The sequence below is a fragment of the Natrix helvetica genome (assembly GCF_964273705.1).
Source record: "Natrix helvetica genome assembly, chromosome: 2".
In the NCBI taxonomy this organism is placed as follows: domain Eukaryota; kingdom Metazoa; phylum Chordata; class Lepidosauria; order Squamata; family Natricidae; genus Natrix; species Natrix helvetica.
In genome coordinates this window covers 32274176-32293613 of record NC_138552.1, presented here as the reverse complement: position 1 = coordinate 32293613, position 19438 = coordinate 32274176, and the positions used below count along the sequence as shown (strand labels likewise).

Below are 19438 nucleotides of genomic sequence, written 5' to 3'. Positions count from 1 at the left end.
CAAAATCAAGTTATCTTTAGACTTTGCCTGTCAGTTGTCTTCTGATGTTGTGGTAAATAACTAATTTTAACTGCATGGATTATCTTAGCAGTTTTTATAAAGGTGAATGTTGAACAGTTTAGCTCAGGTGTAGTTTTCCCAGTCCAATAATGCTAGTTTTGACCTTTTTTTCCTAATTATAATTTTCTGACGATTCTGGGTATTATAACTACTTCAATAAATTTAGACGTGTCCTCTAAACCCCAATACCTAAAAGTAAAAAAGCAGAGCAACTGAGCACCTTACTCATCTGCACTCAAACAAAACACTGATGCTCCCAAGAAAAGTTATACTTCAATCCAAAATAATGAAGCTGCAAATGATAATGAAAAAGGGGAAAAAAGAACAGTAACAGGTCAGGCAGTAAGAAGAATGAAATAGTACAGTATAGTCTTTATTGTCATTGTACAAAATAAACACAACGAAATTGGTTGTAAAAACCTGAAAGATGAATTAAGGAGACCATGGAATGAAAGATAATTGGAAAGCTGTGAGAAGTTGGGCCAACAAAATAGAACTTTAAAAAAAAACTATTAAAAATTATCCAATAGTTTGACATTAAAAAAACAGTGCTATCAGGTACCTTAGCTGCACATTCTTGATTATAAAGTACTAAACCACTCATCAAAATTACTGAGTCCACCAAAGAATTCTGCCCAGGATAGCCTCTCCCTGTTTCCTAGAGGAAAAAAATGTTCCACCAAACATACATGCCAGGAGTTACCCCAGTGGAAATGCAGGGCAAGGAGAAGCCTACCTGGCTCAATAGCAGCGGATATAAAAGACTGAGCTTCCCGTACTCTCTTCATCACTTCCTCCAACTCCTTTGCAGCAGCTTGTGGTGTCATTTCAGGTGGCTTCACTATTGCATTATTGGAGTGGTTTATTCTAAATTAAACCACAGATTGTATTGAGTTATTTCACTGAATGTATGCATATGTTTCATTCTATCAATTTTTTTGCTGTGCCATCAAATAGAAAATGGACTCATGTTATTTATTAGCTCACACGGATAATTTGGATTAGACTTCAAAACAATGAATTTGACAGATAAAACTACTGATTTTTTAACTTTTTATTCTCTGAGGAATAATCAGTCCTTTTCTTTGCATATTATGATTAAAGCAGGGGGAGTTAAATCTATCAGAGATACATTTTACATAAAAGACTATAAAGGTAAAGATTTTCCTGTCCTGTCGTGACCAACTCTAGGACACGGTGCTCATCTTGGTTTCTTAGCCGAGAGAGCCAGCATTGTCCAAAGACCATTTTTGTGGTCGTGTGCCTATATACCAAAGTCATATCGAACACTGTTACCTTCCCACCAAAGTGATACCTATTTATTTGATCGCATTTTGCATGCTTTCAACTGCTAGGTGGGCAGGAGCTGGTGTAGGAACAGGAGCTCATCCTGTTGCACAACACTCAGGTCTCAAACTTGGGCTGTTGGATTTCTAGCTGACAAGCTCAGCATCTTTAACTGCTGAGCCATTCCCCCCCCCCCCCCCCCGGTCCTCATGAAAGCCTATTGCTTTTAGTAATGTTATCCTGCTTATTCCTCATTTCGGCTAATGAGACAGAAAACTAATTTGAAAAACATGGTCCAAGAAAAACTTGAGACCTGCTAGTACAGGGATGTCAAACTCAATTTCATTGAGGACCACATCAGGGCTGACTTCGGGGGGGGGGGCAACTGAGTGGGCGTGGACATCCTGACGCCACTCCCCAAACTGCTGGCATGTTTCCTCTTTGCACTGGGTAGACTGGTCTGAAGCCACGCTGGCCTGATGTTTCATCTTCCCATTGGGTAGACCAGGCCAAAGTAACGCGGGTTGGCCCCTTACATTTCCAGGACAGCCCTGTGAGCCATATCCGGGCACATTGCAGGCCGAACCCAGCCCACAGGCCTAGTGTTTGACACCCCTGTACTAGTAAAATACCCCCTTTGAACTCAGATGTTTTTCTTCTTCCCCTTCTAGTCCCATAACTCCTTAATTCCTTCCATTACTTTCTCACATCTAATTCTTTTGTTGCATTATTGCTCTCCTAAGTCTCCTCTTCTATCCATCTTCTTAATTTCCTAAGATTACATCTGAAGCCCAGAGGCATTTTGACTATCAAGATACAATTTAGCTTCAGCTAACTGCTTCCTTTTGATGAAATTCAAACAAAATATTAGATCAGCATAGCATTTTAAATTTTATTAGATATTAAGAGAACACTTCTTGAATGTAAAAAAAGAATGTGGGAATGATGTTTATGGCAAGTTGCTTACCCTTATACTATAAGATGAAACAAAAATAAAGCCTTTAAGCTGTATCTCAAATCAATACAGTGAATTGTTCAAGGTCTCTAGCACAGAACAGGACCTATCAATATAGTACAGAATTGTGTCTCAATTCCACCAGCTGCCTTTATGAAAATATAATATATACGTAGTGGGAATGTTCTCTCAGATTTTCATAAAAGCATCTTTCCATTCACATTTTATGAAATACTTCTAGTTCTACATGACAAGAATGAACTGCAACTTCCTACAGGCCAGCCAAATACTCTGTGCTAAATCCCCAACTTATCCATGGCTTCTGTCCAAAAGTTATTTATTACTTAATTATAACAAATGTATCACTTGTTTTATTTGGAGTAAAGTCAATGAGTTACCAATAAAAACATTTGCATTTTTCCCATAGACCTACAGCAGATCTATTTGTTAAGTATGTGCAATATATTGCTTAAGCAAACCCACGGGGCTTGTACAAATTTGTGAGAATGCATACAAATGTCCCTATGAAGAATATGTATGTATTATGCTAGAAATAGGCAACCTAATACTCTCCAGATGTTTTGAACTACAACCCTTACAAACTCTTTCCATTCTGGCTAATGTTGATAAACATTTATTATAAAAGTGTGCTTTTCTTACTTCAATGGTCTGTCTCCAAACACAACTCCATTAAAGGCAAGAGCTCTAGGTACAGAATTCTGGTCAGCAAATTCCACAAAGGCAAAGCGTGTTGGCTGGGTTTCGTCACCTGCCATCCGCACAAACTTCACTTCTCCAACTTGCTTGAAAAACTCAAGCAACTGATCAGCTGTTGTAGTCTGAAGGGGGGGAAAGCAAACAACTCAAATTAAAAATAACTTGCAAACTTATTTCTCATTCTGTTTATTTGGAATCACGCCAACTACAATGTTTATTTCTGTCACCAAAATGAAAGCTATTCCTACATCTTGAACACCAACTTTAATAGCAAGAACTAATACTTTCATTTCCATGATTTCTAAATAACACCTTAAACATCCTGTTTAAATTTATCTGATTTATAAGCATAAAATTTTCTAACTGTTTGTTTACCCCAAAAGGAAATGACAACAATGATTATTGGATAAATATCTCTTTTAAAAATATTAATATACATATAATAATGCAAAGATGCCCATGCTTTGGATCATTATCCTCACAGATCAGATTGGGTCCAACTTTGTCAGTCTATCCTAAGACCTTAAAGACTTGTTTTGCCCCTGGACTTAGGGGTGAGGACATGGAGCTAAGACCAGGCATTGGTTATGTTAATCTGCATCTCTTTTTAACACAGCTGTTTTATATGTTCCGTTTTTTTCTGTTTTTGTATTTTTTTAATGCTGCTAACCAAATCATGAATTTGAGATGGGCAGCCATGTAAATTAAAATAATAGATACATGAAAGAGTATTATATTGGTGCATTATTAGAGCTGCTCCTTAGCAACAGCAATTCTGGCAGCCATCAATAAACCATATGAATCATAATGCAAAGATCTCATATCACGGTGACTTCCGACATAACAGATTTCCCAGACTTTGCTTGTGTGAAAGACTAAGGTAATTGGATTCTCCGATGGAGAGAATGGAGCAAACAACAGCAATTTATACACAAAATAAGAAGCTACCCTTTTTATTAATGTATTCCTCTGCAACAGAAATGTTTACCTGGGAATTCAAGTTTCCCACATATACAGTCCTTCTAATTTCATCAATCTTGGAAGGATCCACATTGCCCATAATGGGTGGCTGGGGTATGTCTCCAATGGCTGTAATGTTATGATCCAATGCTGTTGCTGGTATAGCTCCTAGTGGACCAAGGGAAATTCCTATCTGTAAGTAGAGAATATAGAAACAAGCATGGGGTCTTTCTTCTGTTTTGAATAATAGAAACATATTTTTATATTGATTTAAAAATTATCTGAAAACACTATAAAAGTACATTTTCAGTTTTAAAACATGAAAGAATAATTCCTTGAAATTCCGGGCAATAAGGCAATATTCTTAGCAGAAAAGCATGTACAAAGATTCAATAATTGGAGTACTGCAAAGATGCCTCAAAAAAAGCAAAAGTAAGACATGTGATGCGACATACAGAAAAATACAGCATCCTTCACTTAATCCTCCAGGAAAAGACTGAAGACAAACGAGGTCCAGGCAGAAGAAGAACATCATGGCTTCAAAACCTAAGGGACTAGTTTGGACAAAACTCAGCAGCACTTTTTCATGCGGCTGTTGACAAAAGTAGGATTGCCAACCTGATCGCCAACGTCAGATGACGGATATGGAACAAGAAGAAGAAAGATGCCAGAGAAGGGAGGAGCCACGTCGCAATGACACAACGTGCGGTTTCAACACTCCGAGACCGCCGTTGACACTTTTGCCGCTGGACGGTCCAGCTGGACCTAAACCGTCCCGTAGAGATGGTGACCAGGAAGAAAAAGCCTTGCTGGTCTCAGGGACATCGCAAAGTCCCTGATTGACCCAAGGGAAGCTCTTCAAGCCGACGGTAAACAGGCAGCCCAAGGCTGATGAAGTCGGGACGGCTCCGGAAGGAAGTAAGTGAAAAGAGAAAGTGAGTCCATCTGGTGAGATTTGGGGGGGGGGGGGGAAGACTGCCAAAGAAACCTTTTTTAAAAAAAAAAGCCAAATTAGATCTTCAAGCAAAGAATTAAACTGTGAAATTAACTTATACTGTATTGCTTTGGAAAGCTTTTTTTTCTTTGTAACTATATTTTCTGGATTGAAGTGCTCGCAACGTTTTTCGTTTCTCTTCTTAAAGTGAACGGATCAAAAAAAAATTTCTTCTGCTCTTTGTTACTTTATTTTTTGACTTCCGGACTAAAACCTTCCTTTTTATTTTAACAATTCTTCCTATTACTTGTAATTAAATTTTATTAAAGAACTTTGTTCTTTATAAGCCAGAAATAAATATTAGAAAGTGAAAAGTAACAAGAAGTAACAACACTGCCACTCGGAAGTTTTTGAAGCAAAGTATCTCTTACTTTTTTTTTCTCTTTAATCTTACTTACTTTGTAGATGAAGGGTTTGCAATTTGTTTACATAAACTGATAAAGAGCCAAGGGCACGAATTGTTTTTGCAGGTGCTTTTGAGAACTATTTTGGCAGGGGAGAGAAAGGGGGAGAAAAAAAACCAGAACCCTTCTCTTTTGAAGAGCACAAAAGAACTTGTGCTTAAGTCAACCTAAAATTAAAAAATAAAAGAGGCCTGGAAGGCTAGAGTGGCAGTGGCTATTAGTTTCTTTTCTTTTCTTTTTTTTCCTTTTCCTTTTTTGGAAACATGGATCAATATTCAGATGAGGAAACCTTAAAATTTCAAAATATTTTGGCTGGAATTCAAAATTTATTGGAAGAATGTGGGAGAATTGACAAGAAGTTGGAAAAACTAGTATTCCTCACAGCAAAAGATGAAGGAGTTGGAGCTCCAAAAATTAAAGGGAAGAATGAAGACATAGAAGATAAAGACAAAACAACAGATGAATTTATTAATGGAGCAAATGTGGGTGAAAGTGGAACGAAGGGAACATGGAAGAGGGATTTCGACGAACTGGAGCTCTACCCCAGATTTCAAGATACAGAAGAAGAAAAAAGGGTAATGATGATGGATTTAAGAAGAGAAACTCTTTCAGAAGCACGACTGATAACCAAAAACAAGCTAAATTTAATAATAACTGGAGGGCAACGAGATTATCTGAGAGATCTTTCAAGCAACAAAGTGCAGAGAGAAATCAACAAAAATCTTATACAGGAGATAAAAAGAAAACTGACACCACAATTGGCAAGAGAGATAAGACTATTTTGTTACTGGAAAGATACAGGTTGATAATGAAAGTTGATAATAAAAAATTAGTTAATTTTGGTTGAGCAATAAGTAGGAATTTAGTAATTCTTAAGATTGTTTTAGATTGTTATTAAATGTTCATTCGTCAACAATTAAATAGCTATAATTAACAATAATGGAATGATAATGGATACAACTTAATTATATATATATATATATATATATATATATATATATATATATATATGTGTGTGTGTGTGTGTGTGTGTGTGTGTGTGTGTGTGTGTGTGTGTGTGTATGTATGTATGTATGTATGTATGTATGTATGTATGTATGTATATATATATATATATATATACTGGCAAACTAGTAAAAGAAATTTGGATATAAATTGCAAATTGCGACCCGGGAAAAAGACCTATAAATTTTATTAACAAACTTCTATTTAGGTTTTGTCATAAAGGTGTAATGTTTTTGGGGTTTGACTTACTTTACTTTACTTTTATCGGATTTGTTAACCGCTCCCTCTCCCCTAGGGGACTCGGGGCGGTGACGAGAGGAGTTGGGATATAAATAGTAAATGATTTTGGGCTAATTATAATAACAACAAGGAAATGTCAATGGATATTGTTTAATAATATATACATGCTCTGGTATTGGTAAAAGTAACTTGGATATAAGTTCTAAACAGCGAATTGGGGGGGAAGGGGGGGAAAAGGCTTAGAAACTTTATTAATTGACTTTTACTCGGAATATGTCATAAAAGTGTAATGTTATTGGAGTATTTTTGAAATAGCTAACGAATGCCATTATGTGGTTGTGTTTTTAAGTATGAATAATTTGAAAAAGCACGTTTAAATAATTGTAGTCAAATGAGAATTGTGGTACATTGATAGTAAGATATACAAAGATTTTTTATTTAAAGTGTATAATCTAATACGAACTACAAGTAATGACTGTGGAAGAAATGCATGAAAGTTATCTGTAACCAATCGACACGCTTTCTACAAGATGTAATGATGGATGATTCTTTTTTTGTGTTTTTGTTCAATTAAAAAAAAAATCTTTATAAAAAAAAAAGAAAAGAAGAAAGATGCCTCAGTACTTTTAAAACCAGAAACTCTAACAGCTTTCTATGCAAGACTGTACCAATCTTTAATGCTTTAACATTATTTTTTCTTGCTATTTTCTCTGGTCCTCTTTGCTAATATAGGCTTCTGATAAAAGTCTAAATCTTACTCTGTTAAGGTTTTGGTTTATCCTAATAACTGCCCCATCTTACTTTAGATTTTAACTAATTACACATTAGATTGTGTCAAAGCTATCCCTATCACAGGCCATTTACTAAAAATGTAACTGAATCAGCTGCATTATTACATCCAGCATTACTTACTGAACTCACAGGAGGCGTTGGTATAGGAAGCAACCCTCCACCAGGAATCAGGCTTGTTATTGTTGGAGCAGGAGCCAAGAGAGAGAGGGCTTTGGCTTCATCTGGGATTTTACCTGAAGAGCAAAATGGTTTTGTTATCAAAAGTAAGGCCACCTTTCAAATTTTACTCTTCTATTTACTATTTCCCTTCAACTTAAATATAGTAAAGAAAAAAAAACTACAACAGCCTTTAAAAAAAAGCAAAACAACACACGTCTTCCTTTCCCCTACTCCACTAGGAACAGTAAGTGAGCAAAACTATAATCTCATTACCGGATTTTTACTTTAAAAACTGAACAATGAGTAGATAATTATTTAACACTTTGAGCTATGGGTCACCTGTACTGGAAACTTAATGTTCATGAACCAAACGATATCAAGCATGGACGCTTTCGCAGGACGTTGTTTCACGGTGATCGAAAGGTGTGTTACACATGACAACCGTTCGTGTTGGCTGCATCACTAATAGCACACAGAACATCAGATACAGAAAAGAAGAACATTTTTTAAAGTTTAATCCCCAGAAATGGCAAATAACCAAATCAGTCAAAAAGAAAAAAGAGGAAACAGGAGTGTGCTAAGCAAAAACTGGGCTTTTCTTCTGCTGAAAGTGGCTGTGAAAAATATTGCCAGTTGATCACCAGTTGTCAATTTGGTACAACAAATCAAGCAAGGCAAGGAATATAACGATTCAGTGTAAGTACTTTGACATAACAAGGCTCACAACTCTGTAGCATTATGAGGGATAGTGTAATCTAGTCTTTACAAAAATATTTACTTGATCACTGGCATGTTTGTTACATCTGCATAATGTCAGTGCAACTAATCCACTGTTGTTTTTACAAGATGACAAGGAATATGTATAGCAAGAGACAGATGACTGTCTCTTGCTATACATATTGAGGGAGCAAGGCTTACCTCAAGAAAATTGCTCAAGTTCTTAACTCAGAAATGTTTCATGTTAGGGATTGAAAATTAGGATAAACATACTTTAAATAATTACATAAAAATTACTTTACACTAACCATGGTTATCTACATTTGAATAATTGAATAATTTGATTGAGTTGATCTTTACTAAAAATGTACTTTAAGGATAATCAATTTATACTACTCTTTAAGATGCTTTACAGCAGCTAACTACTAAATTTGTGGGTTATGCCCAGTCTAAATGTAAATATTTTAAACACAGGACTACTAAAAGGATTAGTTCCTAATCTATCCAGAAATTACAGACTGCAGATGGCAAAGTACTCTGCCAAGAAGCCATCCCTGTCTGAAGTAACTGTTACTTATTAGAGCAAGCACAAGAATTTAAGTCATTCTAACCTCATAAAGCATCAATTATCTAGAATTATAATAGCATTTATAGTAAGAAAAAACACATAATTTTTTATTTTAAAATCCTCACCAACTAATCTACTAATGCTATAATGTTCCATTAAAAAAGCCACAGATATAATGTAGATAACAGATCTCCATATTAAGCTCAAAAAAAGTTATTCCACTTCAAAAAGGGGAAGATGTTTCTGATGCTAAAAATTTACCTGAAGATCTATATTAAACATTCTGACAATTTGAGTTTTGGAAGGATATTATTTAAAACTTATATATTTATATATATGTCGAAACACTGCAAACTTTGACTGAAAGATTAAACCAGCTACATAAAAACCATATTATAGTTCTACTTGGATTTAATAGATTTAAAAATTATAGGATCTTGACTGAAATAGTAAGTGGACTGCATTTAAAACTGCAGAAAGTATTTCAAACTCAATTTCCTATCGTTCTATAGGCCCATAGAGTTCAAGTGCACATTCCAAAATAAATGCTGCAGTCTTCCATGACCATATCTAATTGGAATTTTTCCTACTGATGGAAGACATTTAATCCAATGGAGGCATCCAACAGTCAAAAAGGGAAGTAACTAATTTTCAATTATTTTCCTCTTCCCTGTAAATTTCCTCATTCCTGGAAGCAGCATGGGAAATCATACAGAGAAGTGAAAAGTCATAAAGTAACTTCCCTCACTTGAGAAACTTTTGATCAGTGGGTGGCTATATATGTAACAGATAGCAATTTACAGTAAACACTGAACTTTCTAACCTATCATACCTACATCTAGTTAATTTACTAGAAAACAAGCCTTCTTTTAAAAAGCAACAAAATGAATATCTCTCTTCAAAACTAAAGAAAATAAAATAATTTTTAAAGATCTGCTAAACACAGACTTACATCAAGAAAGGTCCCAACTGAACCTCACTGAACTTGTACAAGACCAAAGTTTTAATTCAGTAAATTATTCCAGACTAAACATCACTGCACATTTTCAGTGTAATCATAAAAAGGTATTTCAATAGTTATTTTGGCAAAAGACATTCCCATGCATAGGACTCCTTAATTGCGCAACACAGGACTGATGATGGCTCAAATGACACTTAAAAGCAATGATGTAAAAGCATGGACATGCACAAATGGTTTTTACTCAGAACTAGACTATGTCATTTTAAAGTGATTAATAACTCTATTACTTCAATCTGTGTAATTTAATTTTTAATTTTTTAAATTTTGTTTGTACAAACTTCACATCTTTGCAACACATTACATTTTTTACATATCTGCTTTGATTCTTTTATCTATACAAATACATCTTTTATAACTATATATTTGTGCATTTACATTATTTCATACATTTTTTTCATTCTATATATAATATTCTATATATTCTATGCATAAGTTTTTACTACATTTAAGTCATTTGGTATATTTTTTTGCTATAGTCTATCTCATATTTCTATCTTTTAATCATTTTCCGGTTTTGTTGTTGTCTATTGATTTGTTGATCTTTCTTCCTTTCTTTTTTGTTTTCCTGCTTTCCCCCCCCTTCCTAGAGCCAATTGTACAATAAATTCCATACGGAGTAATATTCAGATTCTTCTTTCTCTTTTAGTTCTTTCTCTTAGTTCTTTCGTGAGCCTATCCATCTCTGCACATTCCAATATTTTTTTTATTACATTTTCTTCTGTTGCTGTATTTTTCCAGTTTTGTGCAAATGTAATTCTCGCTGCCGTAATTATGTGTAGAATTAAGTATCTAATATTTTTTTCATAATTTCCTTTTATAATTTCTAACAAAAAAAATTCAGGTTTTTGTGCAATTTGGTGTGTAGTAATTTCCTCTAGCCAATCTTTTATTTTTTTCCAATACTTTTTCGCAAATGTGCACATCCACCACATATGGTAGTATGTTCCATGGTGTTGGTTGCATTTCCAACAGATAGTTGAACACTCTGGGAACATTTTCGCAATTCTCGCTGGTGGAAGGTGCCATTTGCAGAACATCTTGTACATGTTCTCTCTATATGCCGTTGCCATCGCTAATTTGTAATTTATTTCCCATTTTTTTTCCAATTCTATATTATACCCAAAATTTATCCATGTTATCGTTTCTTTCAGTTTCTTCTTCCATTTTAAATTTTAATAAATAGTGATGTTTTTAAATCAATTTTTCTTCGGTTCTCTATAGAATTTTATCCAGCTCTTGCGGCTCCTTATAAAATCCATTCCTTTCCCTGTCTTTTTATACCTTGCCTGTATTTGCAAATAGGGCCACCAGCTTATATTTATTCCCTCGTCTTTCAATTCTTGCCTTGTCTTTAGTCTTTCTTGGTTGTCTAATATGTCTTTGTATTTTATTGTCTTGTTTATGTCCAATACGTTCGGGTATACCAGAGCTTCCATGGTGGATAGCCAGATTGGGATTTTGTTGTAATGTTTTGTGTTGATTTTTAACCATATTTGTAGTAGAGCATTTCTAATTAAATGTTTTTGGAAATAGCTACGAATTTTGTCTTTCCCATCCCAGATAAAGGCGTGCCAACCCAGTTCCAAATTATGACCTTCTATTGTTTGTAATTTTCTGTTTTTTAGATTGATCCAGTCCCTTATCCAGGTGAGAGCTGCTGCTTGATAATAAAGCTCCCAATCAGGAAGTCAAAATCTTCCTCTTTCTCTACTGTCCTGTAACAATTTTAATTTAATTCATGGTTTTTTCCCCTGACCAAATAAATGTGTAATTTAATTATATTAGTTTAAAGCTTCTATCAAAAGTTTCAGCCCCTTACTTTATATTTCTAAATAATTTGTAGCTTTAGTATAGATCCTGCTGGTCCATTAAATAAACCAAAATTTCCAGTAGGGTTTACTGCTAATTATGTAATTCCCTATTTACTTATAAAATTATCAGAGCACAGTAAAATATTTTTATTAAAGAAAAAAATATGCAAAACTATGATAAAAGATGCCAAAATAATTTGTGAACTCTCATCCCTGTTGCAAAAAAAAAAGTAGTAAAAGTTATTGTTCTTGAGAAGGTTCTGTAGAAAATATTCAAATTCTATGTGTCTGTTAATCCGAGACAGACTGTCATAACAGTGATGCTTGTCACCTTCTCACAGAATGCTACAGTGAAGAGAAGACAATATACAAAACAAACACTGGTCAGCAGAGTTATTTTGAATATTCCCTAATTTTTTTTAGATTTTTTTAAAGAAATTAGTATATTGAATATCAAAATTAAATAAATAGAAAACCTATTAGTCTTGAAATAACATTTGCCTTCTTGACATATATCATATTACCAATATGTTTATATGCCCTGCAGTTCAAATCTCAATGGGAAATTTCAACAGGCTTCCATAAAGCTTAGGCATGAAGGAGAACATTTGCTCAAATACATATTTTGAAAAGTAACAGAGAGGTTCAAGGTGGGGGCAGGGGGAGAAGAAAGTTTCTGAAGACATTACAGAAGAAATGAACACTTCAAAACTTAGTCCAGAGAAATCAATGCATAATATAGATGCTTAATTATATGGAAATAATGTAAACAATTTGATCACTTCATTTGATACTCAACATAGTCCTAATTAAGAAGACAGAAATTATTTCCACTGATTTCAAATTATCTAAACTTAGAGTTGCACTTACAGTTTAAATGTAAAGTCTAAATTGACCTTAGAATTATGTCAGCTCTTACTGACACAGTATTAGTTCCACAGAATAGACTTAAAATGAATCATGAATTCCTAAAACAGAACAGCATTTTTACAGAACTGAAAAACCAGTTCACAAATATAAACAAAAGAATTACAGCAAGAAAGGGACAAAATTAAAAAAAAGAAGAATAAAAACAAAGCAAAACAAAATAATAAAACAGAGACAGGGCGTCCATCTTCTGCAGGCCAGACTTCGTTCTCATTTTCCCCCATGAAGTTGTCACTTGGCGGCAGGTTTAGTGGCATGGCAAACAATGCCTAATTCAGGCAAGTGTAACAGGTCTGCCTTGGCCAGTCTAGTCATCTAATAATGCACAAATATCACACAGAGAAAACATACAAAACCAAATTAATAGTCAAAATCCATCTACCAGAAAATGTGGACATAAAAGTTCAGAATGATGATTAAAGGTGGCATCAGATGTATTTCAATCTTGTCTTTTCTCAAACTAGACTGAAGTCAGAGAAAAATCTCCAATATACATAAAATGAGAAGGGGACCACGCATTTTGACAATGTGATGTTGCACTGTATCCAAAATCACAAACTTAATCATGAAGTATGAGTTATATATTTGACATCATTTTTTCTATTCATTGAAGCCATTGCCATGCAATGTTGGGAGTAATTCCTGACAGACAAGATGAACATTTTAAAAAGGTCTTAACATTCTTTCCTCCCCGTGTCTGGATTTTGTACAATAAATTCATAAATATTAGGTATCACACTATTTGGATTTCCCAGTAGAGAGTAGATCGACAGAGCACTTGTGCTCTACAGCCTATGTAACTCTCTACTTTTCATATGAAATCCAAGGGAACTGCTAGGTTGGTATATATAAGCCTATGGATTTGATCTGAGCATTTTACTTTAACAAACCATATGAATCACCTGTAATTAAACTCAAAATTTAAATAATTAAGAAATTATATTTACCCAGCACTGACTGCAGAGGAATAGTTTTGCATACTTACTTTGGAATAGCTGCTAATAGGCTTACTTTTAGGTAGCTTATTGGTAGAATAATCCTTCCCAATTCAAGTATCTTTCCACTGTGCTCAATGAATTCCTCATATTCTCAGCCAAAACAGCTGGCTAAAAATTATATTAACTGAAATTTAGCATATTTGGGAAGTAAAAAGTTGGGAAGGTCACCACATAAATTCAGATTGGAAAAAATAATTTACACTGGAGGAGGGAGCAAATGCCAATGACTGCTGCATTCTCTTCAATTGTTTTTGTGTGTCAAGTTTTTGTTCCCATGCAGACAGTTAAAATGGTAAATTAAAGACAAAATTCAAATTGATAGCATATGCATAATCCGTCGTATCTTATTGATTTTATACCCCATAAAAGTGAATGCATTTTAAAAAATCTTAATAACTCATTGAGGGAGAAATTACAACGTATCAAAGTGCCATTATAATATAAATGACTTAGCTTTCTGTTAACTCATATTATTGAGACAAATATAAAGGGAAAGAATAGGGCTAAGGAACACCACTAAATCCTCTGCATTAGTCTAGCAGATACATAGTGAAGTTAGTAAAGAGAGATTTTTTCAGTTGAAGAAATATTTGTGTCTTTCTGGGCTGTTTTTAGCACAAAGACAAGTAGAAGAACAGAAATTGTCTTTTCATATGCTCTTCTACTCCAGGTATGGAAAATCCAGATACATGATGGTATATTCTCTGTTGTATCCTTATTAGAAATCAAATATAAAAATACAAGCGAGATTATAATTTAGATCAGAAGTATAAATCAATATATTAAGACAAAAAAAATCAAAGATGTACAATATGTAACCTTTGATAACTATGCTAGTTTATGAAGCTGCTCCAATATCATATTGTTGTAGACAAAGGGAATAGATGAACATATTAAAACAATATTTTAAATATTTGCTCTTCCTGAATAAATTAAACATAAGTACAAGCAAAATTAATTAGCAAAAATTACATGACTTAACTTACTAATACTTTTAAGTTGTCACTCTTATTAGACAATTTTGTTTTTAAAACAAACTAAAGAAACTTATTTGTAATATTCTCTATCCAGATATGTCCACATTTTTGCACTGGGAAAAATCTGTTACTTAAAAAAAGAACTATTTCATATTGTGTTCCCTGAAGTCGAACTATATAACTATACTGTATAATTAACATAATCTTTTATATATATAGCAATAGTTTGGTGTAATGGTTTAAGCATCAGGCTAAAAACCAGGAAACCGTGAGTTCTATTCCCTGTCGGGCACAAAGCCAGGTGGGTAATCTTGGGTCAGTAGCTTTCTCTCAGCCATAGGAAGGAGGCAGTGGCACTCCAAGGTTTTCTGAAAAACCTTGCCAAGTAAACTGCAGGAACTTGTACAGGCAATCAATGAGAATCAAACATGACTGAATGGACAGGAAATATAATCAATCTATCTATCAATCTATCAATCATCTATCAATCTATCTATCATCTATCTATCTATCATCTCTTTATCCTTTATTTTCTTCATATTTAATCAAAGATTTCACAGAATTAAGTTTGTCAAGAATTGGGACAAAATTATAAGGACTAAGAAAAGCAAATAAAGATGCAACAATACCAACAGATACTTTTTTGATATTTGTATTTTAGCAAATAATCTTCCACGGTCCAAAGAGCTGTGAAGCTATTTTAAACTAAATAATAAATATGAACAGAAAAAACAATCTTTCGGATTACATATAGGCCTATCAAGGGAGCTTCTCATTCTACAGTCATTCATTAAAATGCTAAACAATAACCTATGTTAATTGGATAAAGATATTACAAAAGAAAAATGGAATAAATAAACTTGTGAGAAAAACTGAAAGTGTTCCAGTTGCAAAGGAAGCCAATATATAGGCTGCATAGAACTGTTCAAATGGTGTTTGGAAAGCAAAAGTTTAGCATAAGATAATAATGCTAAGAATAACAGAAAGGACTTTTCTAGATATGTTCACAATAAAGAAAAATGAAGATGGCAAAATGTTAACAGATAACAAAGTAAATACAATCAGAGCTATTCAATCCCTGTTTTAGTTGGTTTTTTTTTCAACGAACAGAAGAATTTTGTCAAGAAATTATGAAAAGTAATAGGTTGAGATGCTTCAATTTGGAGTTGTACTCGGTAATCTAAATGAACCCTTTAAATTCTATGGCTGAATCTTGGGAATAGCAGAAACATGGCTGGGAATTATCTTTTTTATTTTGAATGAGTTTAAATTTCCAGGGCTAGATAAACTACCTGCTACATGAAATAAATAATCATCTCGATTGAATCCCTTGAGAACTGAGCAAGTGCCAGATGACTAGAAGAGAGACAATAATGTCCCTATCTTCAAAGAGAAGAAAAAGATTCAGAAAAGTATGTGCCAGTCAGCATGACATCAATACTTAGGAAAACTATGGAAAAGATAAAGAAATTAATTTGGAAAAATATACTTACTTACTTACCAAATGTTAGCATGGACAAATCTTGTCAAAGTAATCTTATGTCATTTTTGACTGAGTACTTCTTGAACACATTTTGAGAATGCTGTATATTTAGTGCACAAGACATTTCAAAAAGTAACTCATGATATTATTAGCAAAATAGTCAAGTAAGGACTGGATGACAAATAAGTGGACACAGCTGGGTCAGAAATCATACTCAGAAGGTGCATATTGATGGTTGCTCATCAAATCACAGAGTTTTCATACAGAATGACACAAAGATCAGTCCTACGTCTTTAACTCTTCATTTTTATTAATAATTTATAATTGGATGAAGAAAAGGAAATGCTTCTAAAATTTGTGGAGAACATAATACAATGAGCTAGTTAATGCACCCATAGTGAGAACTAAAATAAGTAATGATCTTGACTGATTTGGAGAATGGTCTAAAAGTAAGAGAATAACATTAATCAGAAATAAATGCAAAACTTTTCCTTAGAAACAACCATTAAATGTACAAGCATAGGGTGGAAAATATATAGCCTGGGAATAATATTTATAAAAAGGCAAATCATGACAAATACTATTTCTACTTCTTTCTGCTTTGCTCAAAATAGTGTAGTACTTTAAGGAGGATTCAAAGAAGTTAGTAGAGCCAGAGAAGAACAATGAGAAACTAGAAAGTAAATATCATGAAGTGATATTGCAGAGATTATACATGCTTAGACTTGAGGGGGAAAAACACAACTGAGGGAAAATATGATAGAACTCTTTAAATATCTGATGTTACAAGAAACCAAATAAATTCTCTCATTCCAAAAGGTAAATAATCAAAAAATAATTTAAATTTCAGAACGGCGGACTGACTGTTAGAAGAAAGTTTCTAATAGTAAGAGCAGTTCATAAAGGAACCAGACGCTGTTAATTCTATATTTTTAACTGATTTATAGAAAACAAAAGACTAAGAATGTAAAGGCTGCAAATGCCCCTTCCTGAGGGAGATGGGCAATCTAGAAACAAAACAAAAAATGGCAATGATGAAATCAGTGGTTTCCAGCCTAGACAGAACCATTATAGCAAAAGTAACTCAGCCACCTCTAAGGTTCATCCTGTATCCCACAAAATAGTTTTAATTTAGAAGGGAGATAATATATACCTAAAGCTTAAACTCTGGACCATAGATGCAGTTGTAAGGTTGCAGTGGACAATCAACTGTTAAATTTTGAAATATGCTGTGCCTTCACTGACTGCCATTTCACTTGTATCATCAGTCTTGAATTATTTATATTTTGGTTCAAAATCCCACCTTTAAACTTCTGCCTGAATAATTACAATTGTACCTATGGTTTTCAACTACTGTTCCCAAGATTTTCCTTTCTACCAACTATGAACTATGAATGAATTATTAGTAAAAGCATTTTTCTAAATCCTCTCTTACTTGCATGTCTATTCCACTTTCTTGCCTCTCTACTGAAGCTACAAAAGTGGTCTTCAGATATAAGTACTAAGCTAACAAAACCCAAAGCTAATACAGGAATAACTGATCATATAAATATTTTACAACACTAATATAAAAAATAAATGCACTCTAAAACTAACAAAAGTCCAAATAAACCCATAGAACACCCCATTTAACTAAAATTTCAACAATATTAGAAGTAAATACAGGAACAGTTTTTTAGGAAGGCCTTTGCCTTGAAAAATAGCATGGGCATAAAAATATACCCTTAAGTTAAAATGGCTAACACCTTATTCTGTATGAGATTTCTCATGGGAGATTTGATTTCAGTCATTTTAAATGTTCAATTTTCAAAATATTTAATTTTGAGATAACCTGAAGCAATTTGGGGATCCTGGTGTGGTGTTGACCCCACTAAGTAACTACTCTCTATAATATATCATATTTTATATCATTTATTACTGAAAAAGATATGATACCTAGCTTGGAAAACTTATTCTATTTTCATAACTCATAATAAAAACTAAAAAATATGGTTTCTATTGATGTAACAAAGACGTGTGCTCACTCTCATTTAATTAAAAATATGTTTAGGACATTTTCATATATAAATATGTCTGTGTTGTTCAACTCACTTTTTCTAGGCAAACACATTGGAACAAAAAGAATTAGTGAAAGAAACAAGTCTTCATCCTTGTAAAAGACTACATTACATTAAAGAAAGTATGCACATATTTGCTGAAAAAAACATATGAAACAAACTGACAGAGTGGAGACCACAAAAATGAAAAAAAAACATACTGAAAATACCAACCTTCTGCACAGGGTACAACTATCAGAGCTCTGTCAATAAAAACTGTATTTGTTAGATGCTGGGCCACACCAACACTTGAAGACTCCCGAAACTTAATATAACATACTTTGGAAGAAAAAGCGAGCGGTGCATTGCTGCAAGAAAAAGAAAACCAATTAGATGTTACAGTTTCATCTTTTTTTCAAGCTGTGCTCAAAAGCAATTGTGAACACATAAACACCAAAAATATACATTAAGTCTTATATTTTTCAATATCATTTAATGTATCTTACACTGGTGCAAATGAAAGTTAATTATAGAAGACATCAGTTATTCTACAGATTCTTAATTTCTTATATGTGTACTTCATATGTGGTTAAGAATATCAAGCTTTTGCCAGACAATATTATTCAACAACTGAGTTTTCTATTTACTCCATAATAAAATATACATCTAAGCATAATCACAGCCTTGGTGATAAAACATTATTTCACTACCATTATTAGTTAAGTTTAAAAGTAACTAAAATATTCTACTTTTTATAAACTATGGTTTACTCCAATCATGCTTTAATAAGTGTCACATGACTCTTCTATAATTAGCCTATATAGATAGATAAGGCCTTCTAAACAGGCTGATCTTGAAAAACCACAATTCAATTCAATTTATTTAGCTAACTTCTAATTCATAGATTTCTATGAACTAAAGTCAATCTGGAATAAAGATGATGCATTATGTGACTTATGAACTATAATTATATTTAAGAAATGGTTTAACAGAAACCATCTGAATTTTTTTTTTCCAAAGCATGTCTGACTTATATATCTTCCTTTGAATCCTTATTTCTTTCTTACATTATCATTCCTTCTTTGACATTAAACCTGCAAGGTCATTTTTAATATTTTGACATAACGTTTACAAAGTAAGAGTATTTTAGTCTCTATAGAATACTTCAAATTATTTTCCTCTGCACAGGTTGTAATTTTAAAAGGCTTAAAAATCCTTAAAATGAATAACTATTTTGGGTTCAAATTGTGTTACACAATGTTGATAAACAAACTGTAAATATATTATTAATACTCCATATTTCTGTTTCAAGACCAGTTAAAACAGC

At 33.3% G+C, this 19438-nt stretch overlaps 1 protein-coding gene across 3 annotated transcripts in view; it reads right to left on the bottom strand.

The window, feature by feature from the left end:
- The window catches only part of SREK1 (splicing regulatory glutamic acid and lysine rich protein 1), a 35327-nt gene that overhangs the window by 10911 nt on the left and 4978 nt on the right, over positions 1 to 19438 (bottom strand). For 2 of the 3 annotated variants that reach the window (XM_081942608.1, XM_081942606.1), the window contains exons 2-6: positions 18346 to 18479; positions 7535 to 7647; positions 4008 to 4172; positions 2963 to 3141; positions 797 to 927 (exon numbers count right to left, since the gene is read on the bottom strand). In XM_081942608.1, the coding sequence (XP_081798734.1) occupies positions 797 to 927; positions 2963 to 3141; positions 4008 to 4172; positions 7535 to 7647; positions 18346 to 18479 (722 nt within the window). The remainder of the gene's footprint in view (positions 1 to 796; positions 928 to 2962; positions 3142 to 4007; positions 4173 to 7534; positions 7648 to 18345; positions 18480 to 19438) is intronic. The other variant, XM_081942607.1, reaches the window with a different exon arrangement.